The 23,210-nt window shown below is 40.7% G+C and overlaps 2 protein-coding genes across 2 annotated transcripts in view; one reads left to right on the top strand and one right to left on the bottom strand.

Annotated features, from left to right (window-relative positions):
• ppfia3 (PTPRF interacting protein alpha 3) overlaps nucleotides 1–16,459 on the bottom strand; it is a gene marked incomplete at both ends in the record, with an annotated part of 43,375 nt that extends 26,916 nt beyond the window's left edge. The window contains 7 exons of the mRNA XM_083895998.1: nucleotides 940–992; nucleotides 1,832–1,924; nucleotides 2,008–2,136; nucleotides 3,699–3,758; nucleotides 3,857–4,096; nucleotides 4,240–4,341; nucleotides 16,091–16,459. Of these exons, the coding sequence (XP_083752124.1) occupies nucleotides 940–992; nucleotides 1,832–1,924; nucleotides 2,008–2,136; nucleotides 3,699–3,758; nucleotides 3,857–4,096; nucleotides 4,240–4,341; nucleotides 16,091–16,459 (1,046 nt within the window). The remainder of the gene's footprint in view (nucleotides 1–939; nucleotides 993–1,831; nucleotides 1,925–2,007; nucleotides 2,137–3,698; nucleotides 3,759–3,856; nucleotides 4,097–4,239; nucleotides 4,342–16,090) is intronic.
• Nucleotides 9,605–11,464, top strand: LOC310932744 (tripartite motif-containing protein 16-like; the record flags this gene model as incomplete). The annotated part of the gene is made up of 2 exons (XM_083896090.1): nucleotides 9,605–10,712; nucleotides 10,905–11,464. 2 exons carry the CDS (start codon nucleotides 9,605–9,607, stop codon nucleotides 11,462–11,464), a joined length of 1,668 nt encoding a protein of 555 aa, XP_083752216.1.
• Nucleotides 16,460–23,210: the final 6,751 nt, after the last annotated feature.

Below are 23,210 nucleotides of genomic sequence, written 5' to 3'. Positions count from 1 at the left end.
TATAATGAGATAAGTTTATTCTTACAATAACGAGTGCTCAACAGAAGAGAAACTGTTTTTACTCCGTGGTTCTTTTACTCCGCGGATGTAATTTTAACACACACTCTTAGAAATAAAAGTACTAAGTAGAACCACATACGGCTCTTAGGCTTGTCCTCATAGGAGAACGCTTTTTAGAACCTTTTTTTTATAAAGATTCCACCTGGAACCCTTTTAAAACCCTTTATTCAGGAAAGGGGTTTTAAAGGGTTCTCTGGATCAAAATGGTTCTTACTGGAACCATTAGTGTTACCAAGAACCCTCGAAAAACCCTTTTTTCGGGAAAGGGTTTTTAAGAAGCAAATGGCTCCAGGTAGAACCTCAGGCCTTGTTGAAGTGAAGAACACAAGAGTGTACCGTTCAAAAGTTTGGGCTCACCTATACACATTTTTGTTGTGTTTTCCATTAAAAGTCAGACTTTTATTCATGAAAAGAGTTGAAAAATGAATAGAAAATACAATCAAGACATTGACAAGATTAGAAATAATGATTGTTATTCAAAAGAACCAGCAAAACTGTTTTCAGCTGTGCTAACATCATTGTACAAGGGTTTTCTAATCATCAATAGCCTTCTAACGCCATTAGCAAACACAATATACCATTACAACACTGGAAATGAGCCTCTATACACCTATGTACATAATCCATCAAAAACCCGACGTTTGCAGCTAGAATAGTCGTTTACCACATTAACAATGTATAGAGTGTGTTTATGATTCATTTAATGTTGTATTCATTGGGAAAAAAAGTAATTTTCCTTCAAATATAATGACATTTCTAAGTGAGCCCAAACTTTTGAACAGTAGTGTATATTAATACATGTGTGAAGAGGAAAAACTCTGGATCAAACTCAGTTGAAAACAAGATAAAAACTCTAAAAAGTGATGAAAAAGCACAGACCTGCGTTCTAACGTGGTGATCCTCTCCTCCATGTCTTCTCTTTGACAAAGAGCCTGTGAGTTTTGATAAAGAAAACAAACTAAACTAAACATCTAATGAATGATGACCTGTTTATTTGGACAAATGTGTAAAAAGCAATGGAGCAAAATACAAATACAAGGCAAGAATATTCAATAACGCAGAGAAATATTACACATTTGCAACGTCCAAACTAAACTAAAGCTGAAAAAACTCCATCATTCTGTGTCTGTGTCTCACCTCTAAAATATTCTTAAGTATATATTCACTGCTTTATGTCACCATTAGACCAGAAAGTGAAGTTTGTAAACCACTCACTCTCCCACACCAAACCCCCATAGAGAAAATCAGCGATTTTAGCTCACGGTGGACACAGGAGCTGCTGTTCTACTGCTGCCTCGTGTGGTCACTTTACGTCACTGCGATCAATCTGAACAAAGGTGTTCAAACACTGACGTGACAAAAATAAGACATGTGAACTCAGTGATGGGAGGAAAAGTGGATCGACAGCTCGTGTGTGCTGTGATAAAAAAAAAAATGCTGCTTTTTTTTCTATGGAGTTTGGTGTGAGAGAGTGAGCAGGTTTTCTGCAGCAGTCGTTATTAAGTGTCTGGAGTTATTTTGCTGAACTCTGACTTTAAATGTCATCCTAAAATGGCTGCTGCCGATGCACGAGTCTGACAGAAGCAGACAGAAGAACTCCAAATGCTTTCAATCATCAATCTCACCGACGCCCGACCACGTGAAAACGCCCGCAGCGCTACCACTGGAGCCGTCGTCATGGCGACAGGGCAGAGCTTGCTTTGTTACCATAGCAAAACGACATGTTTGTGTGAGCGTGAGCAGAATAAAGACGCTCAGCGTCGACTCTCACCTCCTTCACGTCCCTCTGTAGTTTCTGGTTGGCCTCCTCGGACCGGGCCAGCTCCCTCCGCGCCGACGTCAGCTGCTCCTCGATCTCCCCGACCTGGCGGGAGGTGGGAGGAGGGGGCGTTAGCGTCGCGGCGGCGCGACGTCGCTCTGTCTCGTAAAAACCGCCGATTCACGTACCTGTCGGCACATGAGCGCCAGTCGCTCCTTCAGCTGCCCCAGCTCCGACCTCTGCCGCTCGATCTCGCCCTCCCTCTGCCGGTCGGCTTCTCCGTCGTCCAAGATGGAGGAGGGACCGTTGGGAAGCCGCTGGAAGAGGACGGACATTTTGACAGATTTATGATATACTGTCTATGTCTATTCCAGCTTCTAAATCTGTGTTTTTTTGTGCACAAACTGGTGGCACATGAGTTCACGGACAGTGTTCCTGGTTCCACTTTCATGTCCAGTTCAAACCCCAGCGATATTTAGCTTGCTAGCTAGCCATCCTAGCTTAAATTCCGACTTGATAAGTTACATCTTCTACAGTTATCGATACAGTTGTACAGCTATCGCGGCTATAACTACTGAAGAAAACATGAAAGAAAGCTGAATTAGTTTTTATAAGCTAGCAAGCGCTGTGACGATGTTGATCAGTGAAAACTGGTTTTAGTTTAGGTTTAGCCACTGGTGGCCATGATTTCACTGATCGTGTTCCTGGTTCTCAACACTTTATGAGGCATTTAAACTAGTTTTATAAAAGGTTTTTCTTCCATTTTCATGTCCAGTTCAAACCCCAGCGATATTTAGCTTGCTAGCTAGCCATCCTAGCTTAAATTGCTACTTGATAAGATAAGTTACATCTTCTACAGTTATCGAGTTAATGTTTTGTGGCTCTGGAGACCAAACAAACCAAAACAAACAAATGACGCAAGAATAAAACATGAACAAAAGTCAAATTAGTTGTTTGTTTTTACAAGCTAGCAAGAAGCGCTATGACGATGTTGATCAGTGAAAACTGGTTTTAGTTGTAGCAGATAAGGGAGGTTACCAACAGGGAAAATAAGGATATGGAGTGGATCAGCAATTACTTTGTGCCGTGATGTAAAATAGCTGATTTTCTTTATGGGCTTTGGTGCAGGGAGAGTGAGTGGAAGTCTGTGTTTTTTTGTGGACCCACTGGTGGCAATGATTTCACTGATCGTGTTCCTGGTTCTCAACACTTATGAGTGGTGCTGTCAACGGCATTTAACGGCATCAAAGTTAACACCCGACACGTTTTCATGGCGACTGACTGGAAAAAGATGCGTGCGATGTCATGTTCACGTGACTCCCTATTGTTAAAATTAGTCTCTAAAGTAGCGCTGCTCTTTTCCTTTAATAAACAGACCGCTCCTGTTTGCTAGTCAGCTAACGGAGCTAACCGGTAAACGGTGCCTGGACTCCGGTGTCGCGCCACGTAAACATGACGTCATGCGCGTCTTTTTCCGGTCAGTCGTCATGGAAACGCGCCATGCGTTAACGAACGTTAACCTATTGCACAGCACTACTTATGGGGCATCTAAACTAGTTTTATCAAGGTTTTTCTTCCATTTTCATGTCCAGTTCAAACCCCAGTAATAGTTAGCTTGCTAGTTAGCCATCCTAGCTTAAATTCTGACTTGATACGATAAGTTACATCAACAGTTAGGCTATCAAGTTTCTGTTTTGTGAATGTAATTAGTGAACGTTAAACAACTGTAATCAAACCCAAATGTCATTTTTGTTTACCCACAAACATCATGGATTTGTGAGCTTTGGTGCCGGGAGAGTGAGTGGAAGTGTGTTTGTTTGTTAGTGAGTCGTTTTTTTTCCTTAATTTCTGAAAATGTCCACTAAATTCTTCAGGTTACCTCTTTGCCGTTGTCCAGTCCCTGCTGCCGCCTCTTGATTTGTTCCTTTAAAGACACGACCTGAAAGGGGTCACGGACGAGGGTCACGGTGTTAGTGAGGTGTTACCAGCGATTCCTCTCGCGCAGCTCAACAACAAACTCAGAAACTTGGCGCTCACCTCTTGCGAGGACGACTGCAGCTCTTCCTCCAGGGTCGCCACTCGCTCCAGAGCCACCCGTAGCCTCTCGCGCACCTTCTCGTCCAGAGCTTTGTGGTGCTCGAACAGGGACTTGAGGGCCTTCAGGACCTCCACCTCGCTGGAGACGCCCGCCGGGGACTGGGCCTGACGCTTCACCACCGTCATCCTCAGGCTGCGCTCGTGACGGGACACCAGGCACTCCAGGTGCTCCAGGAGCAGCTGGAAACACATGTGGTTCACACACTGTAACGTCTGCACACGGTGTACCTGGCTGCGGTCGTGAAAAAACGACCTGTGCCTTTAATTAACGGCACCAATAAACACAGGGAGCTAATGTTTAGCAGGCGTGCGAGTGTACTGACCCGTGTGTTGTTGCGCTCAGCCTTCAGCTCGGCGATCTCCTCCTCTCGCTCCAGCAGCTGCTCCCGGCAGAGGTTCAGCTCTTTGGTCAGCACTGCAAACTCCTGCAGGGGCAGAAGAGGGCGCTGTTACTAAAGAGAGCAGGTTAGCTGCAGTAGTTGGTGAGAGGGAAACCAGAGAACAGCCATATCTGTAACTTTTTAAGTTACTTTTAACGATGTGAAGTAACCCTTTCCAAGAGATGTTTGGTCAATTTTATTCAAACTTAATTTTAAACATGTACACATAGATCTAAACTAAAAATGACCCATGATCCATCCAAGGGTCCAGGCCCAGTCTTTGGAAAATCACTGGTTTATTGGCAAGAATCTGGCTGATTCTGGAGTGAAAATGTGTTATATTGGAAGATATTGGGTATTTTCTTGACTTCAGTTGGTTTCCCAAACTGAGGCTACATTCATACTTTCCTTTTAAAAACTGCTTTATAACGACCAAACAAGGAAATACAGTAAATCAACGTGTCGTGCAGTTGAGGTTTATGGCCGTTTCAGTTTAAAACAAGATATATACGCCAAAACCAAGATGGCCGACTTCCTGTTGAGTTGAGATCATGGTGTCAAGAGGATTTTTTTTGTTTGTCTCGGGCCGGGCAATATACCCAACGACTTTCAAGAAATTATGCGCAACTAAATTTCTGCCCGCTCCACAGGGGCCTGGCCTGTGGGGGGGCGCTACTGAGCCGTCTTGGGTTGGTTTTTCAAAAGTCCATTATTGTGGTGGAAGAAGCAAAAACACCATTGAGTTTTAGGCGTCACGTCTCGGGCTTGAGCCAAATAAAAACAAATTGGTAAAGCACGTAAATAGTAAGTGGAAAGTTAAACCACCATGTTTACAAGTGTTTTTTTTTTTAATCAGACTTAATAACTGATTCCGTATACAGTGAGTAGTTTTTACGTCAAAACAACTATTTAAGAAGGAAGTCGTGGCTTTCTACCCATTCATTTAAATAGGAACATAGTCTTTTTATTCAGAAATATCTGCCCAGAGATGTTAGCAAGAAGACTTTTAGATTTCAGTAATGCTAAAGATGGCAAAGGTTGACACAGATCGTACCTTTGCAAATCGAGCACTGAAGAATATCAAGCTAATCGACCAAATAAACGTATTTGTCCGATGTGCTGTGGTGGGCGGAAGCGTCACGTCTCGGGATTGAGCCAAAAAACAAAATTGGTAAAGCTTTGCACGTACGTAGTAGAACAACAACCTGTGGGAAAAAGTGTTTTGAAAGTGAAATCACCATCTTTAGAAGTGTTTTTTATCAGACTTAATAACTCATTCCGTATACGGTGTGCAGCTTTTACGTCAAAACAACTATTAAAAAAGGGGAAGTGACGGCTTTTAAACCTTTAATTTAGATAGGAACGGTAATCTTTTTAGTCTGAAATACCTGCCCGGAGGTGTTACCAAGATGGCTGCCAAGAGCTCAGACTTTTCCTAGAAAATATTACTGATCCCCAAATTATTATTATTATTTTTTTTTTTGAAATCTAATGAAGCACTTTCCCATATTCCTTTAACCTGCTGCATCTGGTCCGACGTCCCTCTGTGAACTCCTCAGTCTGGGTCTTATTGACATCAGCCGCAGCAGGAATGCCCAGCTGCTCACGATAAACAATTAGCGGCGGCTCGGTCAGATTCAAGAGTTCGCCGTAATTAGCTCCATCATTTACACCTGCGCTTTAATTTCCTCCCCGCGTTCGTCTGCGTGTGAAAACATTCCCGCGGTTTCCGATCACTGGCGGGAAAAGTTAAGCCGCTTTTACAGGCGCAGGAAGTAGTAACGAGCTAGCACGGGGAGTAAACGTCAGTAAAACAGCTTTTATTTCCCCGCTTCCTCCTTGAATGTTAAACTGTCGCAAAACAGCTGCTCTACAAGGAGCCGTAGCTTTGTTTACCATCGGAGCCTCAAACGTGATTAACTCACAGCTGCGTTTTACGGTCGACGCGCTGATAAATCCACGACGTTTGTGGGTAAACGTAAACAAAAAATTACATTTTGGGTTTGTTTACGGTGGTTTAACGTTCACTAATTACTTGAATAAATCCTTCACAAAACAGGAACTCGATAAATGTAGAAGATATCGGAATTTAAGCTAGGATGGCTAGCTAGCAAGCTAAATATCGCTGGGGTTTGAACTGGACATAAAAAAGGAAAAAAAACCTGATAAAACTAGTTTGGATTAGTTTATTACTTGAAAGTACAACTCCAGGGGGCGCTCACATTGAAACTTAAAACTCACAAGAGGGAAATTATAACTTTGGAGTTTAGCGGGTGGAGTATAAATGTACTATAACTTTAACTGTTTGGTTTTACCAATCAATGGGCACAATCGGGTGCTAACAACATGGCTAGTGCTAGCTGATGAGTGTTTTTATTGCCTGGATGACTGATTATTGATTGGATTGATGACTTAGAGGGACCAAAACAAACAAATGACGCAGCAGCTATTGAAGAAAACATGAACAACAGCTGAATTAGTTGTTTGTTTTTACAAATATAAGGACTCAAGACAAGCTAGCAAGCGCTACGACGATGCTGATCAGTGAAAACTGGATTTAGTTGTTTGGTTTCACTAGTAGAGGTAGTAATAGCAGATAAGGGAGGATTCCAACAGGGAAAATAAGGATATGACACAATATCTGCCATTTTTGGCTTCTTCATTGGAGTATGATTAATAAATAATGACTCAGAGGAGCTAAAACAAATATGTTCTGGCTTCAGGAAAGGGATTTTCTCAGTATAAGGTTACCTCTTCGAACGTTGGCGGCGTACCACACAGAATAAAAAGACATGAAAAACAAAAAAACAACAAAAACCTAGACGGCGAATCTCACTGCCAAAACCTCCAGCCATCCCACGCGGCGCAGTTAACTGCAGCGAACAATTCGACATAACCGTGTTTTCATTAGCGGACTCACACATCGCATGTGTGCTCACAAACGCGACCGCACCGCGACTGCGGCAGGAAACGACTCACTAACAACAACCAGCTCGACTGCGCGCACAGTAAAAGTCTTTGCCGTGTCGACCGCAGCGCCGGCTCGCTCGCGGCTCATGGCTCTGAAACCAGACCTCCATAAAAACATAAGAGCCAGGTTAACTGCATGTGTCGCACCAGAAATTGGTTTAATTGCACAATAACCAGGACAGGCTGCGGCTTTGGCCGTCATTAAAACAAACGCCCGGAGGTCAAAGTGAGTGTGAGAGCGACGGGAACTGGGCCAGTGCAGCGGAATGTATTCTGACATCTCCCACTTGTTGTTTAATTTTCTCCCATTACGTATAATTGCAAGGCTCCACGACAGTTACGGTTAAAATCAGTGATCTTTAATGTAAATAAGTGGTAACTATGGCGACGGATCAACAAAGAGCGGATTAATCCATCAGTCTGTCCCTGTCCAACCATCAATCAATTGACATCTATCTATCTATCTATCTATCTATCTATCTATCTATCTATCTATCTATCTATCTATCTATCTATCTATCTATCTATCTATCTATCTATCTATCTATCTACCTATCTATCTATCTATCTATCTATCTATCTGTCTATCTGTCTATCTGTGTGTCTGTCTCGCTGACCGTTAGTCAGATTGTCCTTAGACTTTGGATATGGGTTGAGCATGACCTGATGGTGTGCATCCTTGATTTTCAAATTTTTTGGAGGAATTTTGATTTTCACTGACTTATCGTGCTGCACCAGGCAGGCAGCGGCTCATCAGAAAAACAAAAATCATCTCGGAATGACTTGAAATTTACCATCATAATAGTCAGCATCACCCTGAACAAGGATCAGTCTAAAATATTTGCAAACCTCTTAAGGAATAATTATAATGAATTTTTTAAATTGAGGAAATTATCCATTTGCCCTGATGCACTTTGACAGTGAGCTGACTTTCTTCACGAAAACAAAAAGTATCTCGGAATGACTTGAAATTTACCATCATAATAGTCGGCATCACCCTGAACAAGGATCTGTTGAAAATATTTGCAAACCTCTTAAGGAATAATTTTAATGAATTTTTTAAATTCTGGAAATGATCTATTTGCCCTGATGCACTTTGACAGTGAACTGACTTAAGTTTCAAAAACAAAAAGTATCTTGGAATGACTTGAAATTTATCATCATAATAGTCGGCATCGCCCTGAACAAGAATCAGTCGAAAATATTTGCAAACCTCTTAAGGAATATTTTTTATTCTTTTTTGAAATTCAGGAAATTATCCATTTGGCCTGATGCAGTTTGACAGTGAGCTGACTTTCTTCAAAAAAACAAAAAGTATCTCGGAATAACTTGAAATGTACCCTCATAAAAGTCAGCATCACCCTGAACAAGGATCCATTGAAAATATTTGCAAAGTTCTTAAGGAATAATTTTAATTAACTTTTGAAATTCAGGAAATGATCGATTTGGCCTGATGCAGTTTGACAGTGAGCTGACTTTCTTCAAAAAAACAAAAAGTATCTCGGAATGACTTGAAATTTACCATCATAATAGTCGGCATCGCCCTGAACAAGGATCCGTTGAAAATATTTCCAAACCTCTTAAGGAAAAATTTTAATGAATTTTTGAATTTCAGGAAATGAGCCATTTGGCCTGATGCACTTTGACAGTGAGCTGACTTTCTTCAAAAAAACAAAAAGTATCTCGGAATGACGTGAAATTTATCATCATAATAGTCAGCATCGCCCTGAACAAGAATCAGTCAAAAATATTTGCAAACCTCTTAAGGAATATTTTTTATTCTTTTTTGAAATTCAGGAAATGATCCATTTGCCCTGATGCATTTTGACAGTGAGCTGACTTTCTTCTCAAAAAAAAAAAAGTATCTCGGAATGACTTGAAATTTACCATCATAATAGTCGGCATCACCCTGAACAAGGATCCATTGAAAATGTTTGCAAAGTTCTTAAGGAATAATTTTAATGAATTTTTGAAATTTCAGGAAATGATCCATTTGCCCTGATGCACTTTGACAGTGAACTGACTTTCTTCAAAAAAACAAAAAGTATCTCGGAATGACTTGAAATCACGATGTTTACATGGATAAACGAGCATGACTCTCTTTCCACGTTCACATCCATTTCCTCATCGTGATGAAACGTGACATCTGAAACACACACACAAACACACACACATGTATTTTCTGGTTCCCTCCCCCTCACACCTGCAGAGGAGGAGCCAACAGGTGGAGAAGAGCCAGAGCCGCCAGGCTCCGCCCACTGCTGCGTCACATGTTGTTGAGATCAGAGCTCAAACCGGTTCCATTTGTGAGGAAGAGAAACTCACAGACGGCGGTGAAATGGCAGGAGTTCAGCTGCACAGAGAAAACTTCTCTTGTTCCATCTGTTTGGAACTTCTGAAGGATCCGGTGACTCTCAGCTGTGGACACAGCTACTGTATGAACTGTATTAAAGGCCACTGGGACTCTGAGGACGTGAGGAGGATCTACAGCTGCCCTCAGTGTAGAGAGGCCTTCACACCGAGGCCTAACCTGAAGAAAAACACCATTTTAGCAGATTTAGTGGAGGAGCTGAAGAAGACTGGACTCCACGCTGCTCCTGCTCATCACTGCTATGCTGGAGCTGATGATGTGGCCTGTGACGTCTGCACTGGCAGGAAACGTAAAGCTCTCAAGTCCTGTTTGGTTTGTTTGGCCTCTTTCTGTGAGGAACATCTCCAGCCTCATCGTCAGTCGACCCCATTTAAGAAACACAAGCTGGCGGAGCCCTCCAAGAACCTCCAGGAGAACATCTGCGCTCTTCACGATGAGGTGATGAAGATGTTCTGCCGCACTGATCAGCAGTGTATCTGTTATCTCTGCTGTATGGACCAACATAAAGACCACTACACAGTCACAGCTGCAGCAGAGAGGACGCAGAAGCAGAGAGAGCTGGATCTGAGTCAAGAAGAAGTCCAGCAGAGAGTCCAGGACATAGACAGAGACGTGAAGGTGCTTCAACAGGAGGTGGAGGCTCTCACCGTCTCTGCTGATAAAGCCATGAAGGACACTGACGAGGTCTTCACCGAGATGAAGAATCTCCTGCAGAAAAGTCACTCTGACGTGATGCAGCAGATCAGATCCAAGAAGGAAACTGAAGTGAGTCGAGTCAGAGACGTTGAGAAGAAGCTTCAGCAGGAGAAGACTGAGCTGAAGAAGAGAGAAGCTGAACTGAAGCAGCTCTCGCTCACACAAGATCACACCCAGTTTCTCCTCAACTACGGCTCGCTGTCAGCACTCAGTCCATCTACACACTCGTCCACCATCAACGTCCGTCCTCTGAGACACTTTGAGGACGTGACGGCGGCTGTGGTCGTGCTCAGAGATCTACTGCAGGACATCCTGACCCAGACGTGTACATACATCTCACTGGCTGTGGCTGACGTAGATGTTCTACTGACACAACCACGACCACAACCACAACCACAAGCAGGACCAGGGCCACAACCAGGACAACAACCAGGACCAGGACAACAACCAGGACAACAACCAGGACAACAACCAGGACAACAACCAGGACCAAGACAACAACCAGGACAACAACCAGGACCAGGACAACAACCAGGACAACAACCAGGACAACAACCAGGACCAGGAACAGAACCAAAGACCAGAGCTGAGTTCCTCAGATATTCACAGGAGATCAAACTGGATCCAAACACAGTAAACAGACGTCTGTCTTTATCTGAGGGAAACAGAAAAGTGACATTGATGAATGTAAATCAGTATTATCCTCGTCACACAGACAGATTCACTGTTCATCCTCAGGTCCTGAGTAAAGAGAGTCTGAGTGAACGTTGTTACTGGGAGGTGGAGTGGAGAGGAGGACGAGGAGGAGTTGATGTAGCAGTGATGTACAAGAACATCAGCAGATCAGGATTTGGATGTTTATTTGGATCCAATGACAATTCCTGGGCTTTAGTTTGTAAACAAAACAGTTGTCAGTTTGTTCACAACATCATCAATACTGAAGTCTCAGATGTTAGAGTCTCCAGAGTGGGAGTTTACCTGGACCACAGAGCAGGTCTTCTGTCCTTCTACAGAGTCTCTGACACCATGACTCTGATCCACAGAGTCCAGACCACGTTTACTCAGCCTCTCTATGCTGGAGTTTATCTTTCTTGTTCTGGAGTCACAGCAGAGTTCTGTAAACTCAGATAGTCTGGAGTTCTTTCAGTGATTCGTTAACGTCTCTGCTCTCGACTCTTTGAGTTTAAACTGTGAGCGTGTGTTAATTGACAAGTACACAAATATTATTGTTTATTTAAGTCGCTAAACTCTGGAAAAATGACTCATAAATGAAGAGCACAGGAAGTGCATGAAGACCATTGATTCACGGTTAAGGGTATTTGATCATAGTTAAGTGTATTTGATTCATAGTTAAGTGTATTTGATCATAGTTAAGTGTATTTGATTAATAGTTAAGTGTATTTGACTAATAGTTAAGTGTATTTGATCATAGTTAAGTGTATTTGATCATAATTAAGTGTATTTGATTAATAGTTAAGTGTATTTGATTCATGGTTAAGTGTATTTGATTGTAGAAATCAATAAAAGTTGGGATTGTAAACTCGTCTAACCTGATCATCAAATCTCCACAACACACACACACACACACACAGGCAGCATCCACATCAGTATGCAGCGATATGCAAATGAGCTTGAGTCGTTAGTCTCTGTGTGTTTCATATCACCAGGTTTTTCCTGTCACTCTCCGCTCTCCTGGCAACACACACACACACACACACACACACACACACACACACACACACACACACACACACACACACACACACACACACACACACACACACACACACACACACTCACACTCTTGTACTTGCGGCACAATGAGGACCAGCATCTCCACTTTATACATCAACACAATTACAAAATATCTACTTCATGAATGACATCTACAAAGAACTACTGGGTGCAGTACCACAACATGTCTGCAGGTGGCGCCCCAGAGCAAAAAGTGTGTGATTCCACCAGGGCTGGAAAATGGGTTTTTGTACCAAATTGAGGAGCTCTGTTTAAAACAGAATATAGCATGTTTACAACCTGAGGAAGTGATTTCAATGAAAACAAAGTGAGGACCGGCCAAAATGTCCTCACTTCGTAAAAATGTCCTCACTTTGTTGGTTAAAAACCCTCACTGGTCCTCAGTACACACTGAGAACACACACACACACACACACACACACACACACACACACACACACACACACACACACACACACACACACACACACACACACACACACACACACACACACACACACAGGCAGAAGGCAGAAGAACATTTTGGGACAATTCTACAGCAATAAAATCAAATAAATTATTTGAATTTGGAACTTTAAGTATATTTTGGAAATTTAAATAGATTTTGGAAATTTAAGTATATTTTGGAACTTTAAATAGATTTTGGAAATTTAAGTATATTTTGGAAATTTAAGTATATTTTGGAAATTTAAGTATATTTTGGAAATTTAAATAGATTTTGGAAATTTAAGTATATTTTGGAAATTTAAGTATATTTTGGAAATTTAAATAGATTTTGGAAATTTAAGTATATTTTGGAAATTTAAGTATATTTTGGAAATTTAAATAGATTTTGGAAATTTAAGTATATTTTGGAAATTTAAATAGATTTTGGAAATTTAAGTATATTTTGGAACTTTAAATAGATTTTGGAAATTTAAGTATATTTTGGAAATTTAAGTATATTTTGGAAATTTAAGTATATTTTGGAAATTTAAATAGATTTTGGAAATTTAAGTATATTTTGGAAATTTAAGTATATTTTGGAAATTTAAATAGATTTTGGAAATTTAAGTATATTTTGGAAATTTAAGTATATTTTGGAAATTTAAATAGATTTTGGAAATTTAAGTATATTTTGGAAATTTAAATAGATTTTGGAAATTTAAGTATATTTTGGAAATTTAAATAGATTTTGGAAATTTAAGTATATTTTGGAAATTTAAGTATATTTTGGAAATTTAAGTATATTTTGGAACTTTAAGTATATTTTGGAAATTTAAATAGATTTTGGAAATTTAAGTATATTTTGGAAATTTAAGTATACTTTGAAATTTTTTTAGTAGATTTCGGAAATTTAAGTAGATTTCGGAACTATAAGATTTTAGTAGAGTTTGGAATCATAAGTAGATTTTGGAACTTTAAGTTGGTTTTGGAAATTTAAGTAGATTTCAGCAGTCTGCAAAATCTCAGATGATGATGAACAGCTAGAACTAGAACTGTAGAATAAAAATAGAATCTTGGCGGACGTAACGATCCGAATTCACCAAATTTGGTGGAAAGCAGTTTAGCGGTTGTTTTCATGATCCAATAAACAAAGAAACAGACGCGAGTTTCATGCGATCACCACATGATGATATCCTTCATAAACACGCGTTATTCTACGTCAAACAACAACAACAAGAACTGCGACGCGTCCACGAGCCAAAGACAACGACGACGATGACGACGACGATGACGATGATCCGCCTTCAGTCGCAGTAAACTCACGCATCACGTCTGGAACCAGCATTCAAAGTGCACTCATCGTGAAAATGGTTCCTGTCACAGTGTTGAATTATTGATGTGTGAACCTGGAAACAGGGTTTTAATGGTGTTGCTGGTCCAGGTGGCGCTGAGTCGGATTTCTTTATCCTATTATCGTAGAGGGGGGGGGGGGGGGGAGGGTAGAAGAGGAGGAGGGTCTTTCATTTAATATCTAACACTTGTTTTTCTGTGTTTCTGAAGGTAAACGTATGGTTTCATACGATCATTCTCTCACGATTCATCCACACGGAAGGATTTATAATCAAAGACGTAATGGGCAGATGAATTTTTAACCATCATCGTTATTTCCGGCTGCAATAACGATTACATCTCAGCGGCCGAGCCGATGAGCGTCCGCCTTCCCTCAAACATAAATATATGTATGTGATTTCCGACACCGATATAGCTTTGATATCCACACGGATCGGGCTCTGCTCTGCTCTGCTCATTCTTTGAGCGAAAGCATGAACTGAGCGTTGATTCATTGTCTTTTTTCCGATTGCAGGTTCTTAAATGTTACGGTTTGTTTTGCGTTTACGTGACAATAAGCGACAATAAAAAACTACATCTCTGGTTTGTGGACGGCGCGAGACATTTGAGAGGCGTCGTTATTTTCCACGTTTTGGGAAACACAGGCGGACGTTTTATGACATTTTACGAAAATAATCGTCGATGGTTGATTGTCGCACTTATGGTGATGTTGTTGTTGTGTCGTTGAAGCTGATGAGAGGAATCTGAGGTGACTTTAGTTTCACTCAGAACAAAACGACATCCACGCGTTTTCATTTAAAAAACCCACAAAGTCGTCCACGCTACTGCCCTGAAAATGGACAAGTTTGACAACACTGCTGCTAACTCAAGTTTTTCAATTCAATCCGAGTTGTTTTTGCGACCAGCAGAGTTGCCCCCTAGTGGCCAACTGCTACATCCAACCAACTTCCTGGGCTACACTTTTCAAATCGGAAAACTACATCCATTTTTATAAAAAAAAAAGAAAGAAAACAAGGTCGGACGACATTAGCAAATTTCCCGAGCACGGATTATATTCAGGGTTCATTCATGCTACAGGCAACTCTTCATATTCTGCACTCTTGCCCCCTAGTGGCTACAGAGTAAATTGCTACTTCCTGATTAGATTTACTCCCACAATCATGAAGACGACGCCGACTTTTTATACGTCAAAGTCTGTCAGTGGACGTTTGGGCTGCTGTGGAAACACGGCGCCACAAGATGGCGGTGTCCAGAAAGCAAAAACCTTGGCTAAAGAAGATTTACGAATAAAAATCTTATTCTAAGGCAAAAAAAACAAGAAAAAACAACCCTAAACAATTCATATTTTTAAGTTATTATACACTACTGTACACTAAGTTTGGGCTCACTTAGAAATGTCCCTATTTTGGAAGGAAAAGCGCAATCATTTTCAATGAATATAACACATTTTGAGAAAGAAATAAAAATTTTGAGAAAGAAATTAAAATTTTGAGAAAACAAATTAAAATTTTGAGAAAGAAAGAAACATTTGGAGAGAAAAAAGATTACATTTTGAGAAAGAAATACACATTTTGAGAGAGAAATTAGAATTTTGAGAAAAAAAATGTATATATTTTGAGAAAGAAAGAAAAATTTGGAGAAAAAAATATTACATTTTGAGAAAGAAATTTACATTTTGATTAATTTTTTTTAAATTTTGATTAAAAAAAGAAATTTGGAGAAAGAAAGAAAAATTTGGAGAAAAAAATATTACATTTTGAGAAAGAAAGTTAAATTTTGATTACATTTTTTTTAATTTGATTAAAAAAATTAAATTTTGATTAGAAAAAAATTAAATTTTGATAAAGGAAAAAATTAAATTTTGATTAAAAAATCAAAATTTTTGAGAAAGAAAGAAAAATTTGGAGAAAAAAAGAGAAAAAAATTGAGAAAGAAATTAAAATATTGGGGAAAAAATAAAATACTGAGAAAAAAAATTAATTTCACAAAAATCATTATTTCTAATCTTGTCATTGTCTTGACTATATTATCTAGTCATTTTGCAACTCTGACTTTTAATTAAAAACGCAAACAAATTGTATAGGTGACCCCAAACCTTTGAACAGTAGTGTACCCTTACAGGTCGCTCATTCAGTGTCTCCTAATAAATCCTTCTATCTGCTAAACACTGGACCTTATTTTAAAGCATCAGCGTTAATGCAGACCACGCCCCCTCAGACGTCGTACCTGTGGCAGAGCGATGGACAGCTGCCTCTGCAGCGACTCCTTCTCGTGGCCCAGCTCTCGCAGTCGTAGGTGGGCGGTGCCCAGACAGTCCTGCGTCTCCCTCAGACTCTCCAGCAGACGCTCCCTCTCCGTCAACATGTTCACCATCAGCGACTCCAGGTTCCCCGTGCTCCCGCCCTCATCGCTGCCGCCGCCGCCGCTGCTGCTGCTACCGCGAGCCTCCCGGCTGCTGAAGCCGCTGCCCGCGCCTCCGATCCCTCCGCCCAGGCCGCCTCCTCCTCCACCTCCTCCGCCCCCCGGCGAAGACGAGCCGCCTCCTCCTCCGCCGCGCCCGTCCTCCGAGATGGTCGGCATCACCTCGCACATCATCTTGAGGCCTGGATGTGAGAGGCGTTATCTGAGAAGACGACGACGACTAGGACACCGGAGCGCAGCGTCTGGTGACAGTCGTCATCAAACGCTCTGATTGGCTGATTACGGGCGGGTGACAACACAAGAGACGTGAGGGGCTAAAGAGTGGGGGAGAGTGTGGGGGGAGTGTGGGGTGCAGGGGTAAGAGGGAGGAAGTGCAGGTTCGGCGGGTGACCTCTGACCCACCCCGGCCCCCAGGCTTCACTGAGATGAGCGAGGAATCTGAAAAGAGAAGAAGAAAAACGGTGTGACTCCAGCGTGGAAACCCGACACGGACCTGACAAACTACCAGAAATGACGATTGACGGGATCAGTCATCAGTGCGTCGTACATCGAATATCAACAACAACAACAACAACAACAACAACAACAACAACAACAACAACAACAACAACAACAACGTTAGCCACACGTGAAGTCGCTCAACTGTAGAATTGTAGAAGTCGTCTTAGACAAGCAGAAAAAACCGACAAAAGCAGAAGTATTTTGGAATATTTAAAATAGCACTGGGCACGTTAGCGGCGGTTAACGTTAACGCATGTTAACGTTTCCATGACGACTGACCGGGAAAAAGACGCACGTGACGTAATGTTTGCGTGCGTTGTTAAAATGTGTCTCTAAAATAAACGCTAACCTTTAAAAACAGACGCACACATACGCAGTACACAGGTACGCTGGTTATTCGTAGCGCTGCTCTTTTCCTTTCAAAAACAGACCGCTCCAGTTCCACTGTAGGCTAACGCTAACGGCGCTAAAAGGAGCTAATGCAGCTAACTGGTAAACGGTGCCTGGACTCCGGTGTCGCGGCACGTAAACACGACGACACGTGCGTCTTCATCCAGTCAGTCGTCATGGAAACGCGTTGTGCGTTAAGTGCGGTGTTTGCACAAGTGGCAGCCATCTTGGAATCCCATCTCGGACTCTGTAAACTTGCGTCAACTTTCCAGGACGGTAATCCTGACGAACGTCGGAAAGTCAGACCTCGGACGGCAACTTTGAACACAGCAGCTTTGAGACTATCACGTGTGCTTTTGGCAAGGGTCTTGCGTTACAGAGGCGGCCATCTTGTTTCAACAGCAGAAAACACAGAAAAACAACGTCCTTTCTGGTCTGTGAGGGCCACCGTAGTTTCCTGGAGAGCTCGCCATTACATTTTTAGTCAGACTAAGACCATCATTGGGTTTTCTTAATGTCATATAAACACATTAATTCGACTAAAATCGAGCTAGTCTTAGTCAGACTAACGTAACCGGATAATGCGATTCATAGTCCGATTACTACCGCATGTATACGCTTAGTCGGAATGGAGTCGGACATAAAACGTCCTCCCTGGTCTTTGACTCGAAAGCAGAAGACGACGTATGAACTGCAGCACAGTTGTCGGAAATTGTACGGCCGTCTGCGACGTAAACGTCAACAGGAAGCCGATTAATATACGCACTAGCTTATTGATAGAGGAGGTGGAGTCACGCGTACACGGTTGTCCGATCGTCTTAGTCGGACTATGACGTTACCGAGTGATTCTTATACGGCGGCTAAGTCTCGCGGCGTTTTTCCCGCCGACGTCTAACGCAAGCGCGTTTCGGAAAAAGGACGTTTTTTTTCGGGACAACTCAGATTTTTACACGACGTGATGATGGCGAGAGCAGCTGGAACGAGGAGGATGAGGAGGGTGAGCGTGATGAAGGCCACCGCAGGAAAGCCCATTTACAACCATGTGGAGCTCACACACACACACACACACACACACACACACACACACACACACACACACATGTACAGTGACAGTGAACGCACCACAGCTGTGTTGCAGCAGCTGTGCTGACTCTCACGCGCCGCCGCCGCCTGTAAACATCGCGATACTTGACGTCCGGACCGATTCATTCATCGCGTGCGTGTCACAGTTCTCCCACGTCCGTGTCGCCGGCCGTCACGGCGATCACGGGCAGCGCGTGACGTGCGGAAGTGAGTCGTGAGCAATGGGAAAAATCGCGCAAATTGCACGCGCAAACAGAGCGAGAGTTCATGATGATGATGATGATGATGATGATGAAGAAAAAGGGTGTCATCGAGAATTGTAATTACGGGCTGTATCCAGGAGGAAGCAGCACCGGAAACCGTCACCATCATCATCATCATCATCTTCATGATCGCTGTGCTGAATGAACATTTAATCTGCTCACACACACATGAAGAAATAAAAAAAAAGAACAGCCATTTTAAATGTAACACACACACACACACCGTTATCACATCATGGTGGGAGGTGCCAATAAACGATGATGATGATGATGATGATGAAGGCCTCGTTAACGCGTTCAATCGCAACCGGATGACGCTGTCGTTGCTTGTGTAAACGTGACGTTTTCAAGGTTAATGTCGGGGGAAAAACACGGATTTTGTTCCGACATCAACACCTGCCCTCACACCCCCCCCCCCCCTCCCTCCCTCCCTCCCTCACCCCTCCACACACACACACACACACACACACCCATAGCATCTGGATCCAGATCGGATCGCATCGCTCACCGTTTCCATGACGGAGGCAGAAAACGGCGGCGCTCGGGTCGTTTGTTTCCCCCGCGCTCACTCCATCAGAGCCGCGGCAGGTTGTTCTCCTCGGCCCCGGTCTCCGGTCTCCAGTCTCCGGTCTCCAGTCTCCGGTCTCCGGTCTCCGGTCTCAGCCTCGTCCCCTCCCCGTCCGTCTCTTGTCGAGGGAGCGACGCTTCGCCTCACCGCTGCGTCAACGCGCGTGCAGCTTCCGGCGACGACTTTCACAATAAAACCGGAGCTGCCCGATAAACGAGATCGTGATAAATATTGGTATAGCCTTTAACCTTTGATGATGGTGATATAACACGAGATAGGAAGATACATCACACATTTAGACACAAGGGGTGACATTTTTTTAAATAAACAAACTTTAGGTGGATTAGCATAAAAAAAAAAAATAAAAAAAATCTATTGACAGTTCAGTCCACTAGATGGTGCCAAGTGCTCATATCGCAATATTTTATTTCGCAAATACTCAGTGTATCTCAATATCATGATATTGTGATCTTATCACAATATCATAAATACTTAGTGTATCGCAATATTTCGATATTGTGATCTTATCATAATTTCATAAATACTCAGTGTATCGCAATATTGTGATCTTATCAAAATTTCATAAATACTCAGTGTATTGCAATATTGTGATCTTATCACAATTTCATAAATACTCAGTGTATCGCAATATTTTGATCTTATCATAATTTCATAAATACTTAGTGTATCGCAATATTGTGATCTTATCACAATTTCATAAATACTCAGTGTATCGCAATATTGTGATCTTATCACAATTTCATAAATACTCAGTGTATTGCAATATTGTGATCTTATCACAATTTCATAAATACTCAGTGTATCGCAATATCGTGATCTTGTGATCTTATCATAACTTAAATATTGTGATCATATCATTTGTTATACATTAGTTAAATATCGTGATAATATATTGTTAGTTAAATATGGCGCTTAATTATCATTAGTTAAATATGGTGATAATATATCATTGGCTCAATAGCATGTCGTGATATATAAATATAATATAACATGACATAGCATAACGACATGTTGCGGCAGATCTTAATATTACAAAATTGACGTATAGCATAGCGTCACACGACAACATAAGCTCCTGACATAACATGACATAGCAATTTAACATAACGTCACATAACGTGCCACGGTGTGACGTAACGTTATAAAACGTGACATAATATAACATGATAGAAAGTAAGAGAGTAGAAGTAAAAGTAAAAGTGAAAAATGTAAATATTTAAATGTATTATGGTTTTAAATTTCCGTCTGTTTTAATGCTACGATCACGTGACAACATTATATTATACAATGTCATACTTACCTACATACCTTGATGTAATTTTTGTTGAAAATGTCTCCTGAAAACATCTGGCGTGCAAAGGCTTTTATTGTGAAGGCATAGGTAGGACACTTCCGCTCGTGGGCGTGGTGTTCCCGTGTAACTTCACCTCCATCACTTCATCCTCCCTCAGCCCTCCCTCCTCCTGTGAAGGATGCTGACTCTTAAAGGAGCCGCTCGTGGTGCCTTCACGTCCTCATCTCTCTGCTCTCTCCTTATTCACGCTGTCATTTTAACCTCATCATCATCATCATCATCATCATCACAGCTGCTCCTTCCTCAGTTCACTCTAATCGCTGAAACTTGACCAAATAAATTAAACACTTCCCGCCCCCTGGTGTCCACACAGTGGAAGTGCACAGCACCAGTGCTTTTAAACTTTTGAACTATTGTGTCTAAAACTTTCACTTTTATGTGAAATTAAAGATTACAAAGAACTTAAAACAAACATAAATGTGAATTTTGTTGATTTTGCATTAATTTACAGGCATTTTTTTTTATGTTTAAATGTTTAAAAAAAAAAAATGTATATGTTGTTTTTATTTAAATAAATGACTCCACGGCTTCACTGTGACTGAATCACCTGCTCTTCATGATGATAACAAGTCACCATCTCCAGATCACACAGATTCACTAGCCTCGGCCAATCACAGCTCGACAGGGGCGGGGTTTTAAAGCCCTAGGTAAGGAAGGGGGAGGGAGGGAGGGAGGGGGTGAGGAGGGGAGGAGGTGACGTAATGTCCTGCTCAGAGAGGTTGTCGACCTGAGGAGAAAATGCAATTTAAATTTTAGTTCTGTCGTTCGTGTGAAGGAAAGAAAAAGAAAATAAATAATAATAATAAAACCTGAGCTCAGGTTCTTCAGACTGTAAATGAATGAGTGAATGAATGAGTGAGTGAATGAGTCTCATAACATCAAAGACACAACATTATACGTCACATAACACTTACCAGCGTTTTTCCTCACATCACACAACAACACGACATCGTGCAGGTCGTTTTCTGAGGCGGTCGCACGATGCGACATGACATCACACGTGACTTCACACGACATCACACGTGATCTCGCACAACGGTCCGTCGGAGGTGTCACGTGACATCATGACATCACACAAATCACATGACCACACAGCACGAAACAAGTCACGTTAGGCTATATTATCACGATATACAATCACAATATTTAAATGACGATATGATCACGATATTTGTCACAATGCAATATTAACGCGATATTTAAGTCATGATACGATATTTAACCAACGATAGTTTAGACATATTACCACAATATTTAAGTCACAATACAATATCACAATATTTAAGTCACGATACAATATATTTTCAAAATATTTAAGTCATGACGATATATAATCACAATATTTAAGTCACGATATTTGTCACAATGCAATGTTAACGCGATATTTAAGTCGCAATACGATATCATGATATTTAAGTCGTGATACGATATTTAACTAACGATATATTATCACAATATTTAAGTCACGATACAATATCACGATATTTAAGTGACGATACAATATATTTTCAAAATATTTAAGTCACGATATTTGTCACAATGCAATATTAACGCGATATTTACGTCGTGATACGATATATTTAAGTCGTGATACGATATCATGATATTTAAGTTGTGATACGATATTTAACTAACGATATATTATCACAATATTTAAGTCACGATACAATATCACGATATTTAAGTCATGATAAGATATTTAACTAACAATATATTATCACAATATTTAAGTCACGATATAATATCACAATATTTAAGTCAGGATACGATATATTCTCACAATATTTAAGTCATGATACGATATATTCTCACAATATTTAAGTCATGATACGATATATTATCACGGTATTTAACTAACGATATATAATCACAATATTTAAGTCACGATACGATATATTTTCACGATATTTAACTACGTTACGGTCTGTCAGAGGTTGGACTTTCTGAAAAGGTTGTGAACAGTAAAAGTGAAGAAGAGCAGTTTTCTTTAGTTTTAATGTAAATGTAAACACAAATAAACAAGTAAACATAAACGTGTCTGTACCTGATCTTCATCTTCATCATCATCATCATCTGTGAAACTTCTTCCTCTTCTTCTCCCACGTTTTCCTGTTAAAATGATGTTTCACTCTTGATGACATGATTTTTATTTTGACCTATTGGTACTTCATCATCTTTATTATGACTATTAACGTGTGACTTTTTTTTTTAATCACATATTATTTCAACCTAATCTGTTGTTTTTTATTTACTTTACTTTATTTGTAATGTCTTTAACGCTTTTTATAATAATAACTCGCCACTTTAAGTTTAAGGGAATCGCCAGAGACACTAAGGTCCGATATTCAAGTCAGGATACGATATTTAAGACATGATAAGATATTATCACGACATTTAACTCACAATATATTATCACGATATTTAAGTTAGGATACGATATCATCACAAAATATCTTGATAGCCTTAGTTAAATATCATTGACAATATATCGTATCATGACTTAAATATCATGATAATATTGTATTGTGACAAATATCGTGATCATATCGTTAGTTAAATATTGTGATTATATATCATCAGTTAAATATTGTGATTATATAGCATTAGTTAAATATCGTGATAATATATCGTTAGTTAAATATCGTGATAATATATCGTTAGTTAAATATTGTGATTATATAGCATTAGTTAAATATCGTGATAATATATCGTTAGTTAAATATCGTGATAATATATCGTTAGTTA

The sequence above is a fragment of the Microchirus variegatus genome (assembly GCF_963457635.1).
Source record: "Microchirus variegatus genome assembly, chromosome: 10".
Taxonomy (NCBI): domain Eukaryota; kingdom Metazoa; phylum Chordata; class Actinopteri; order Pleuronectiformes; family Soleidae; genus Microchirus; species Microchirus variegatus.
The sequence above is the reverse complement of the archived record's forward strand: the minus strand, read 5'-3'. Positions and strand labels throughout refer to the sequence as shown.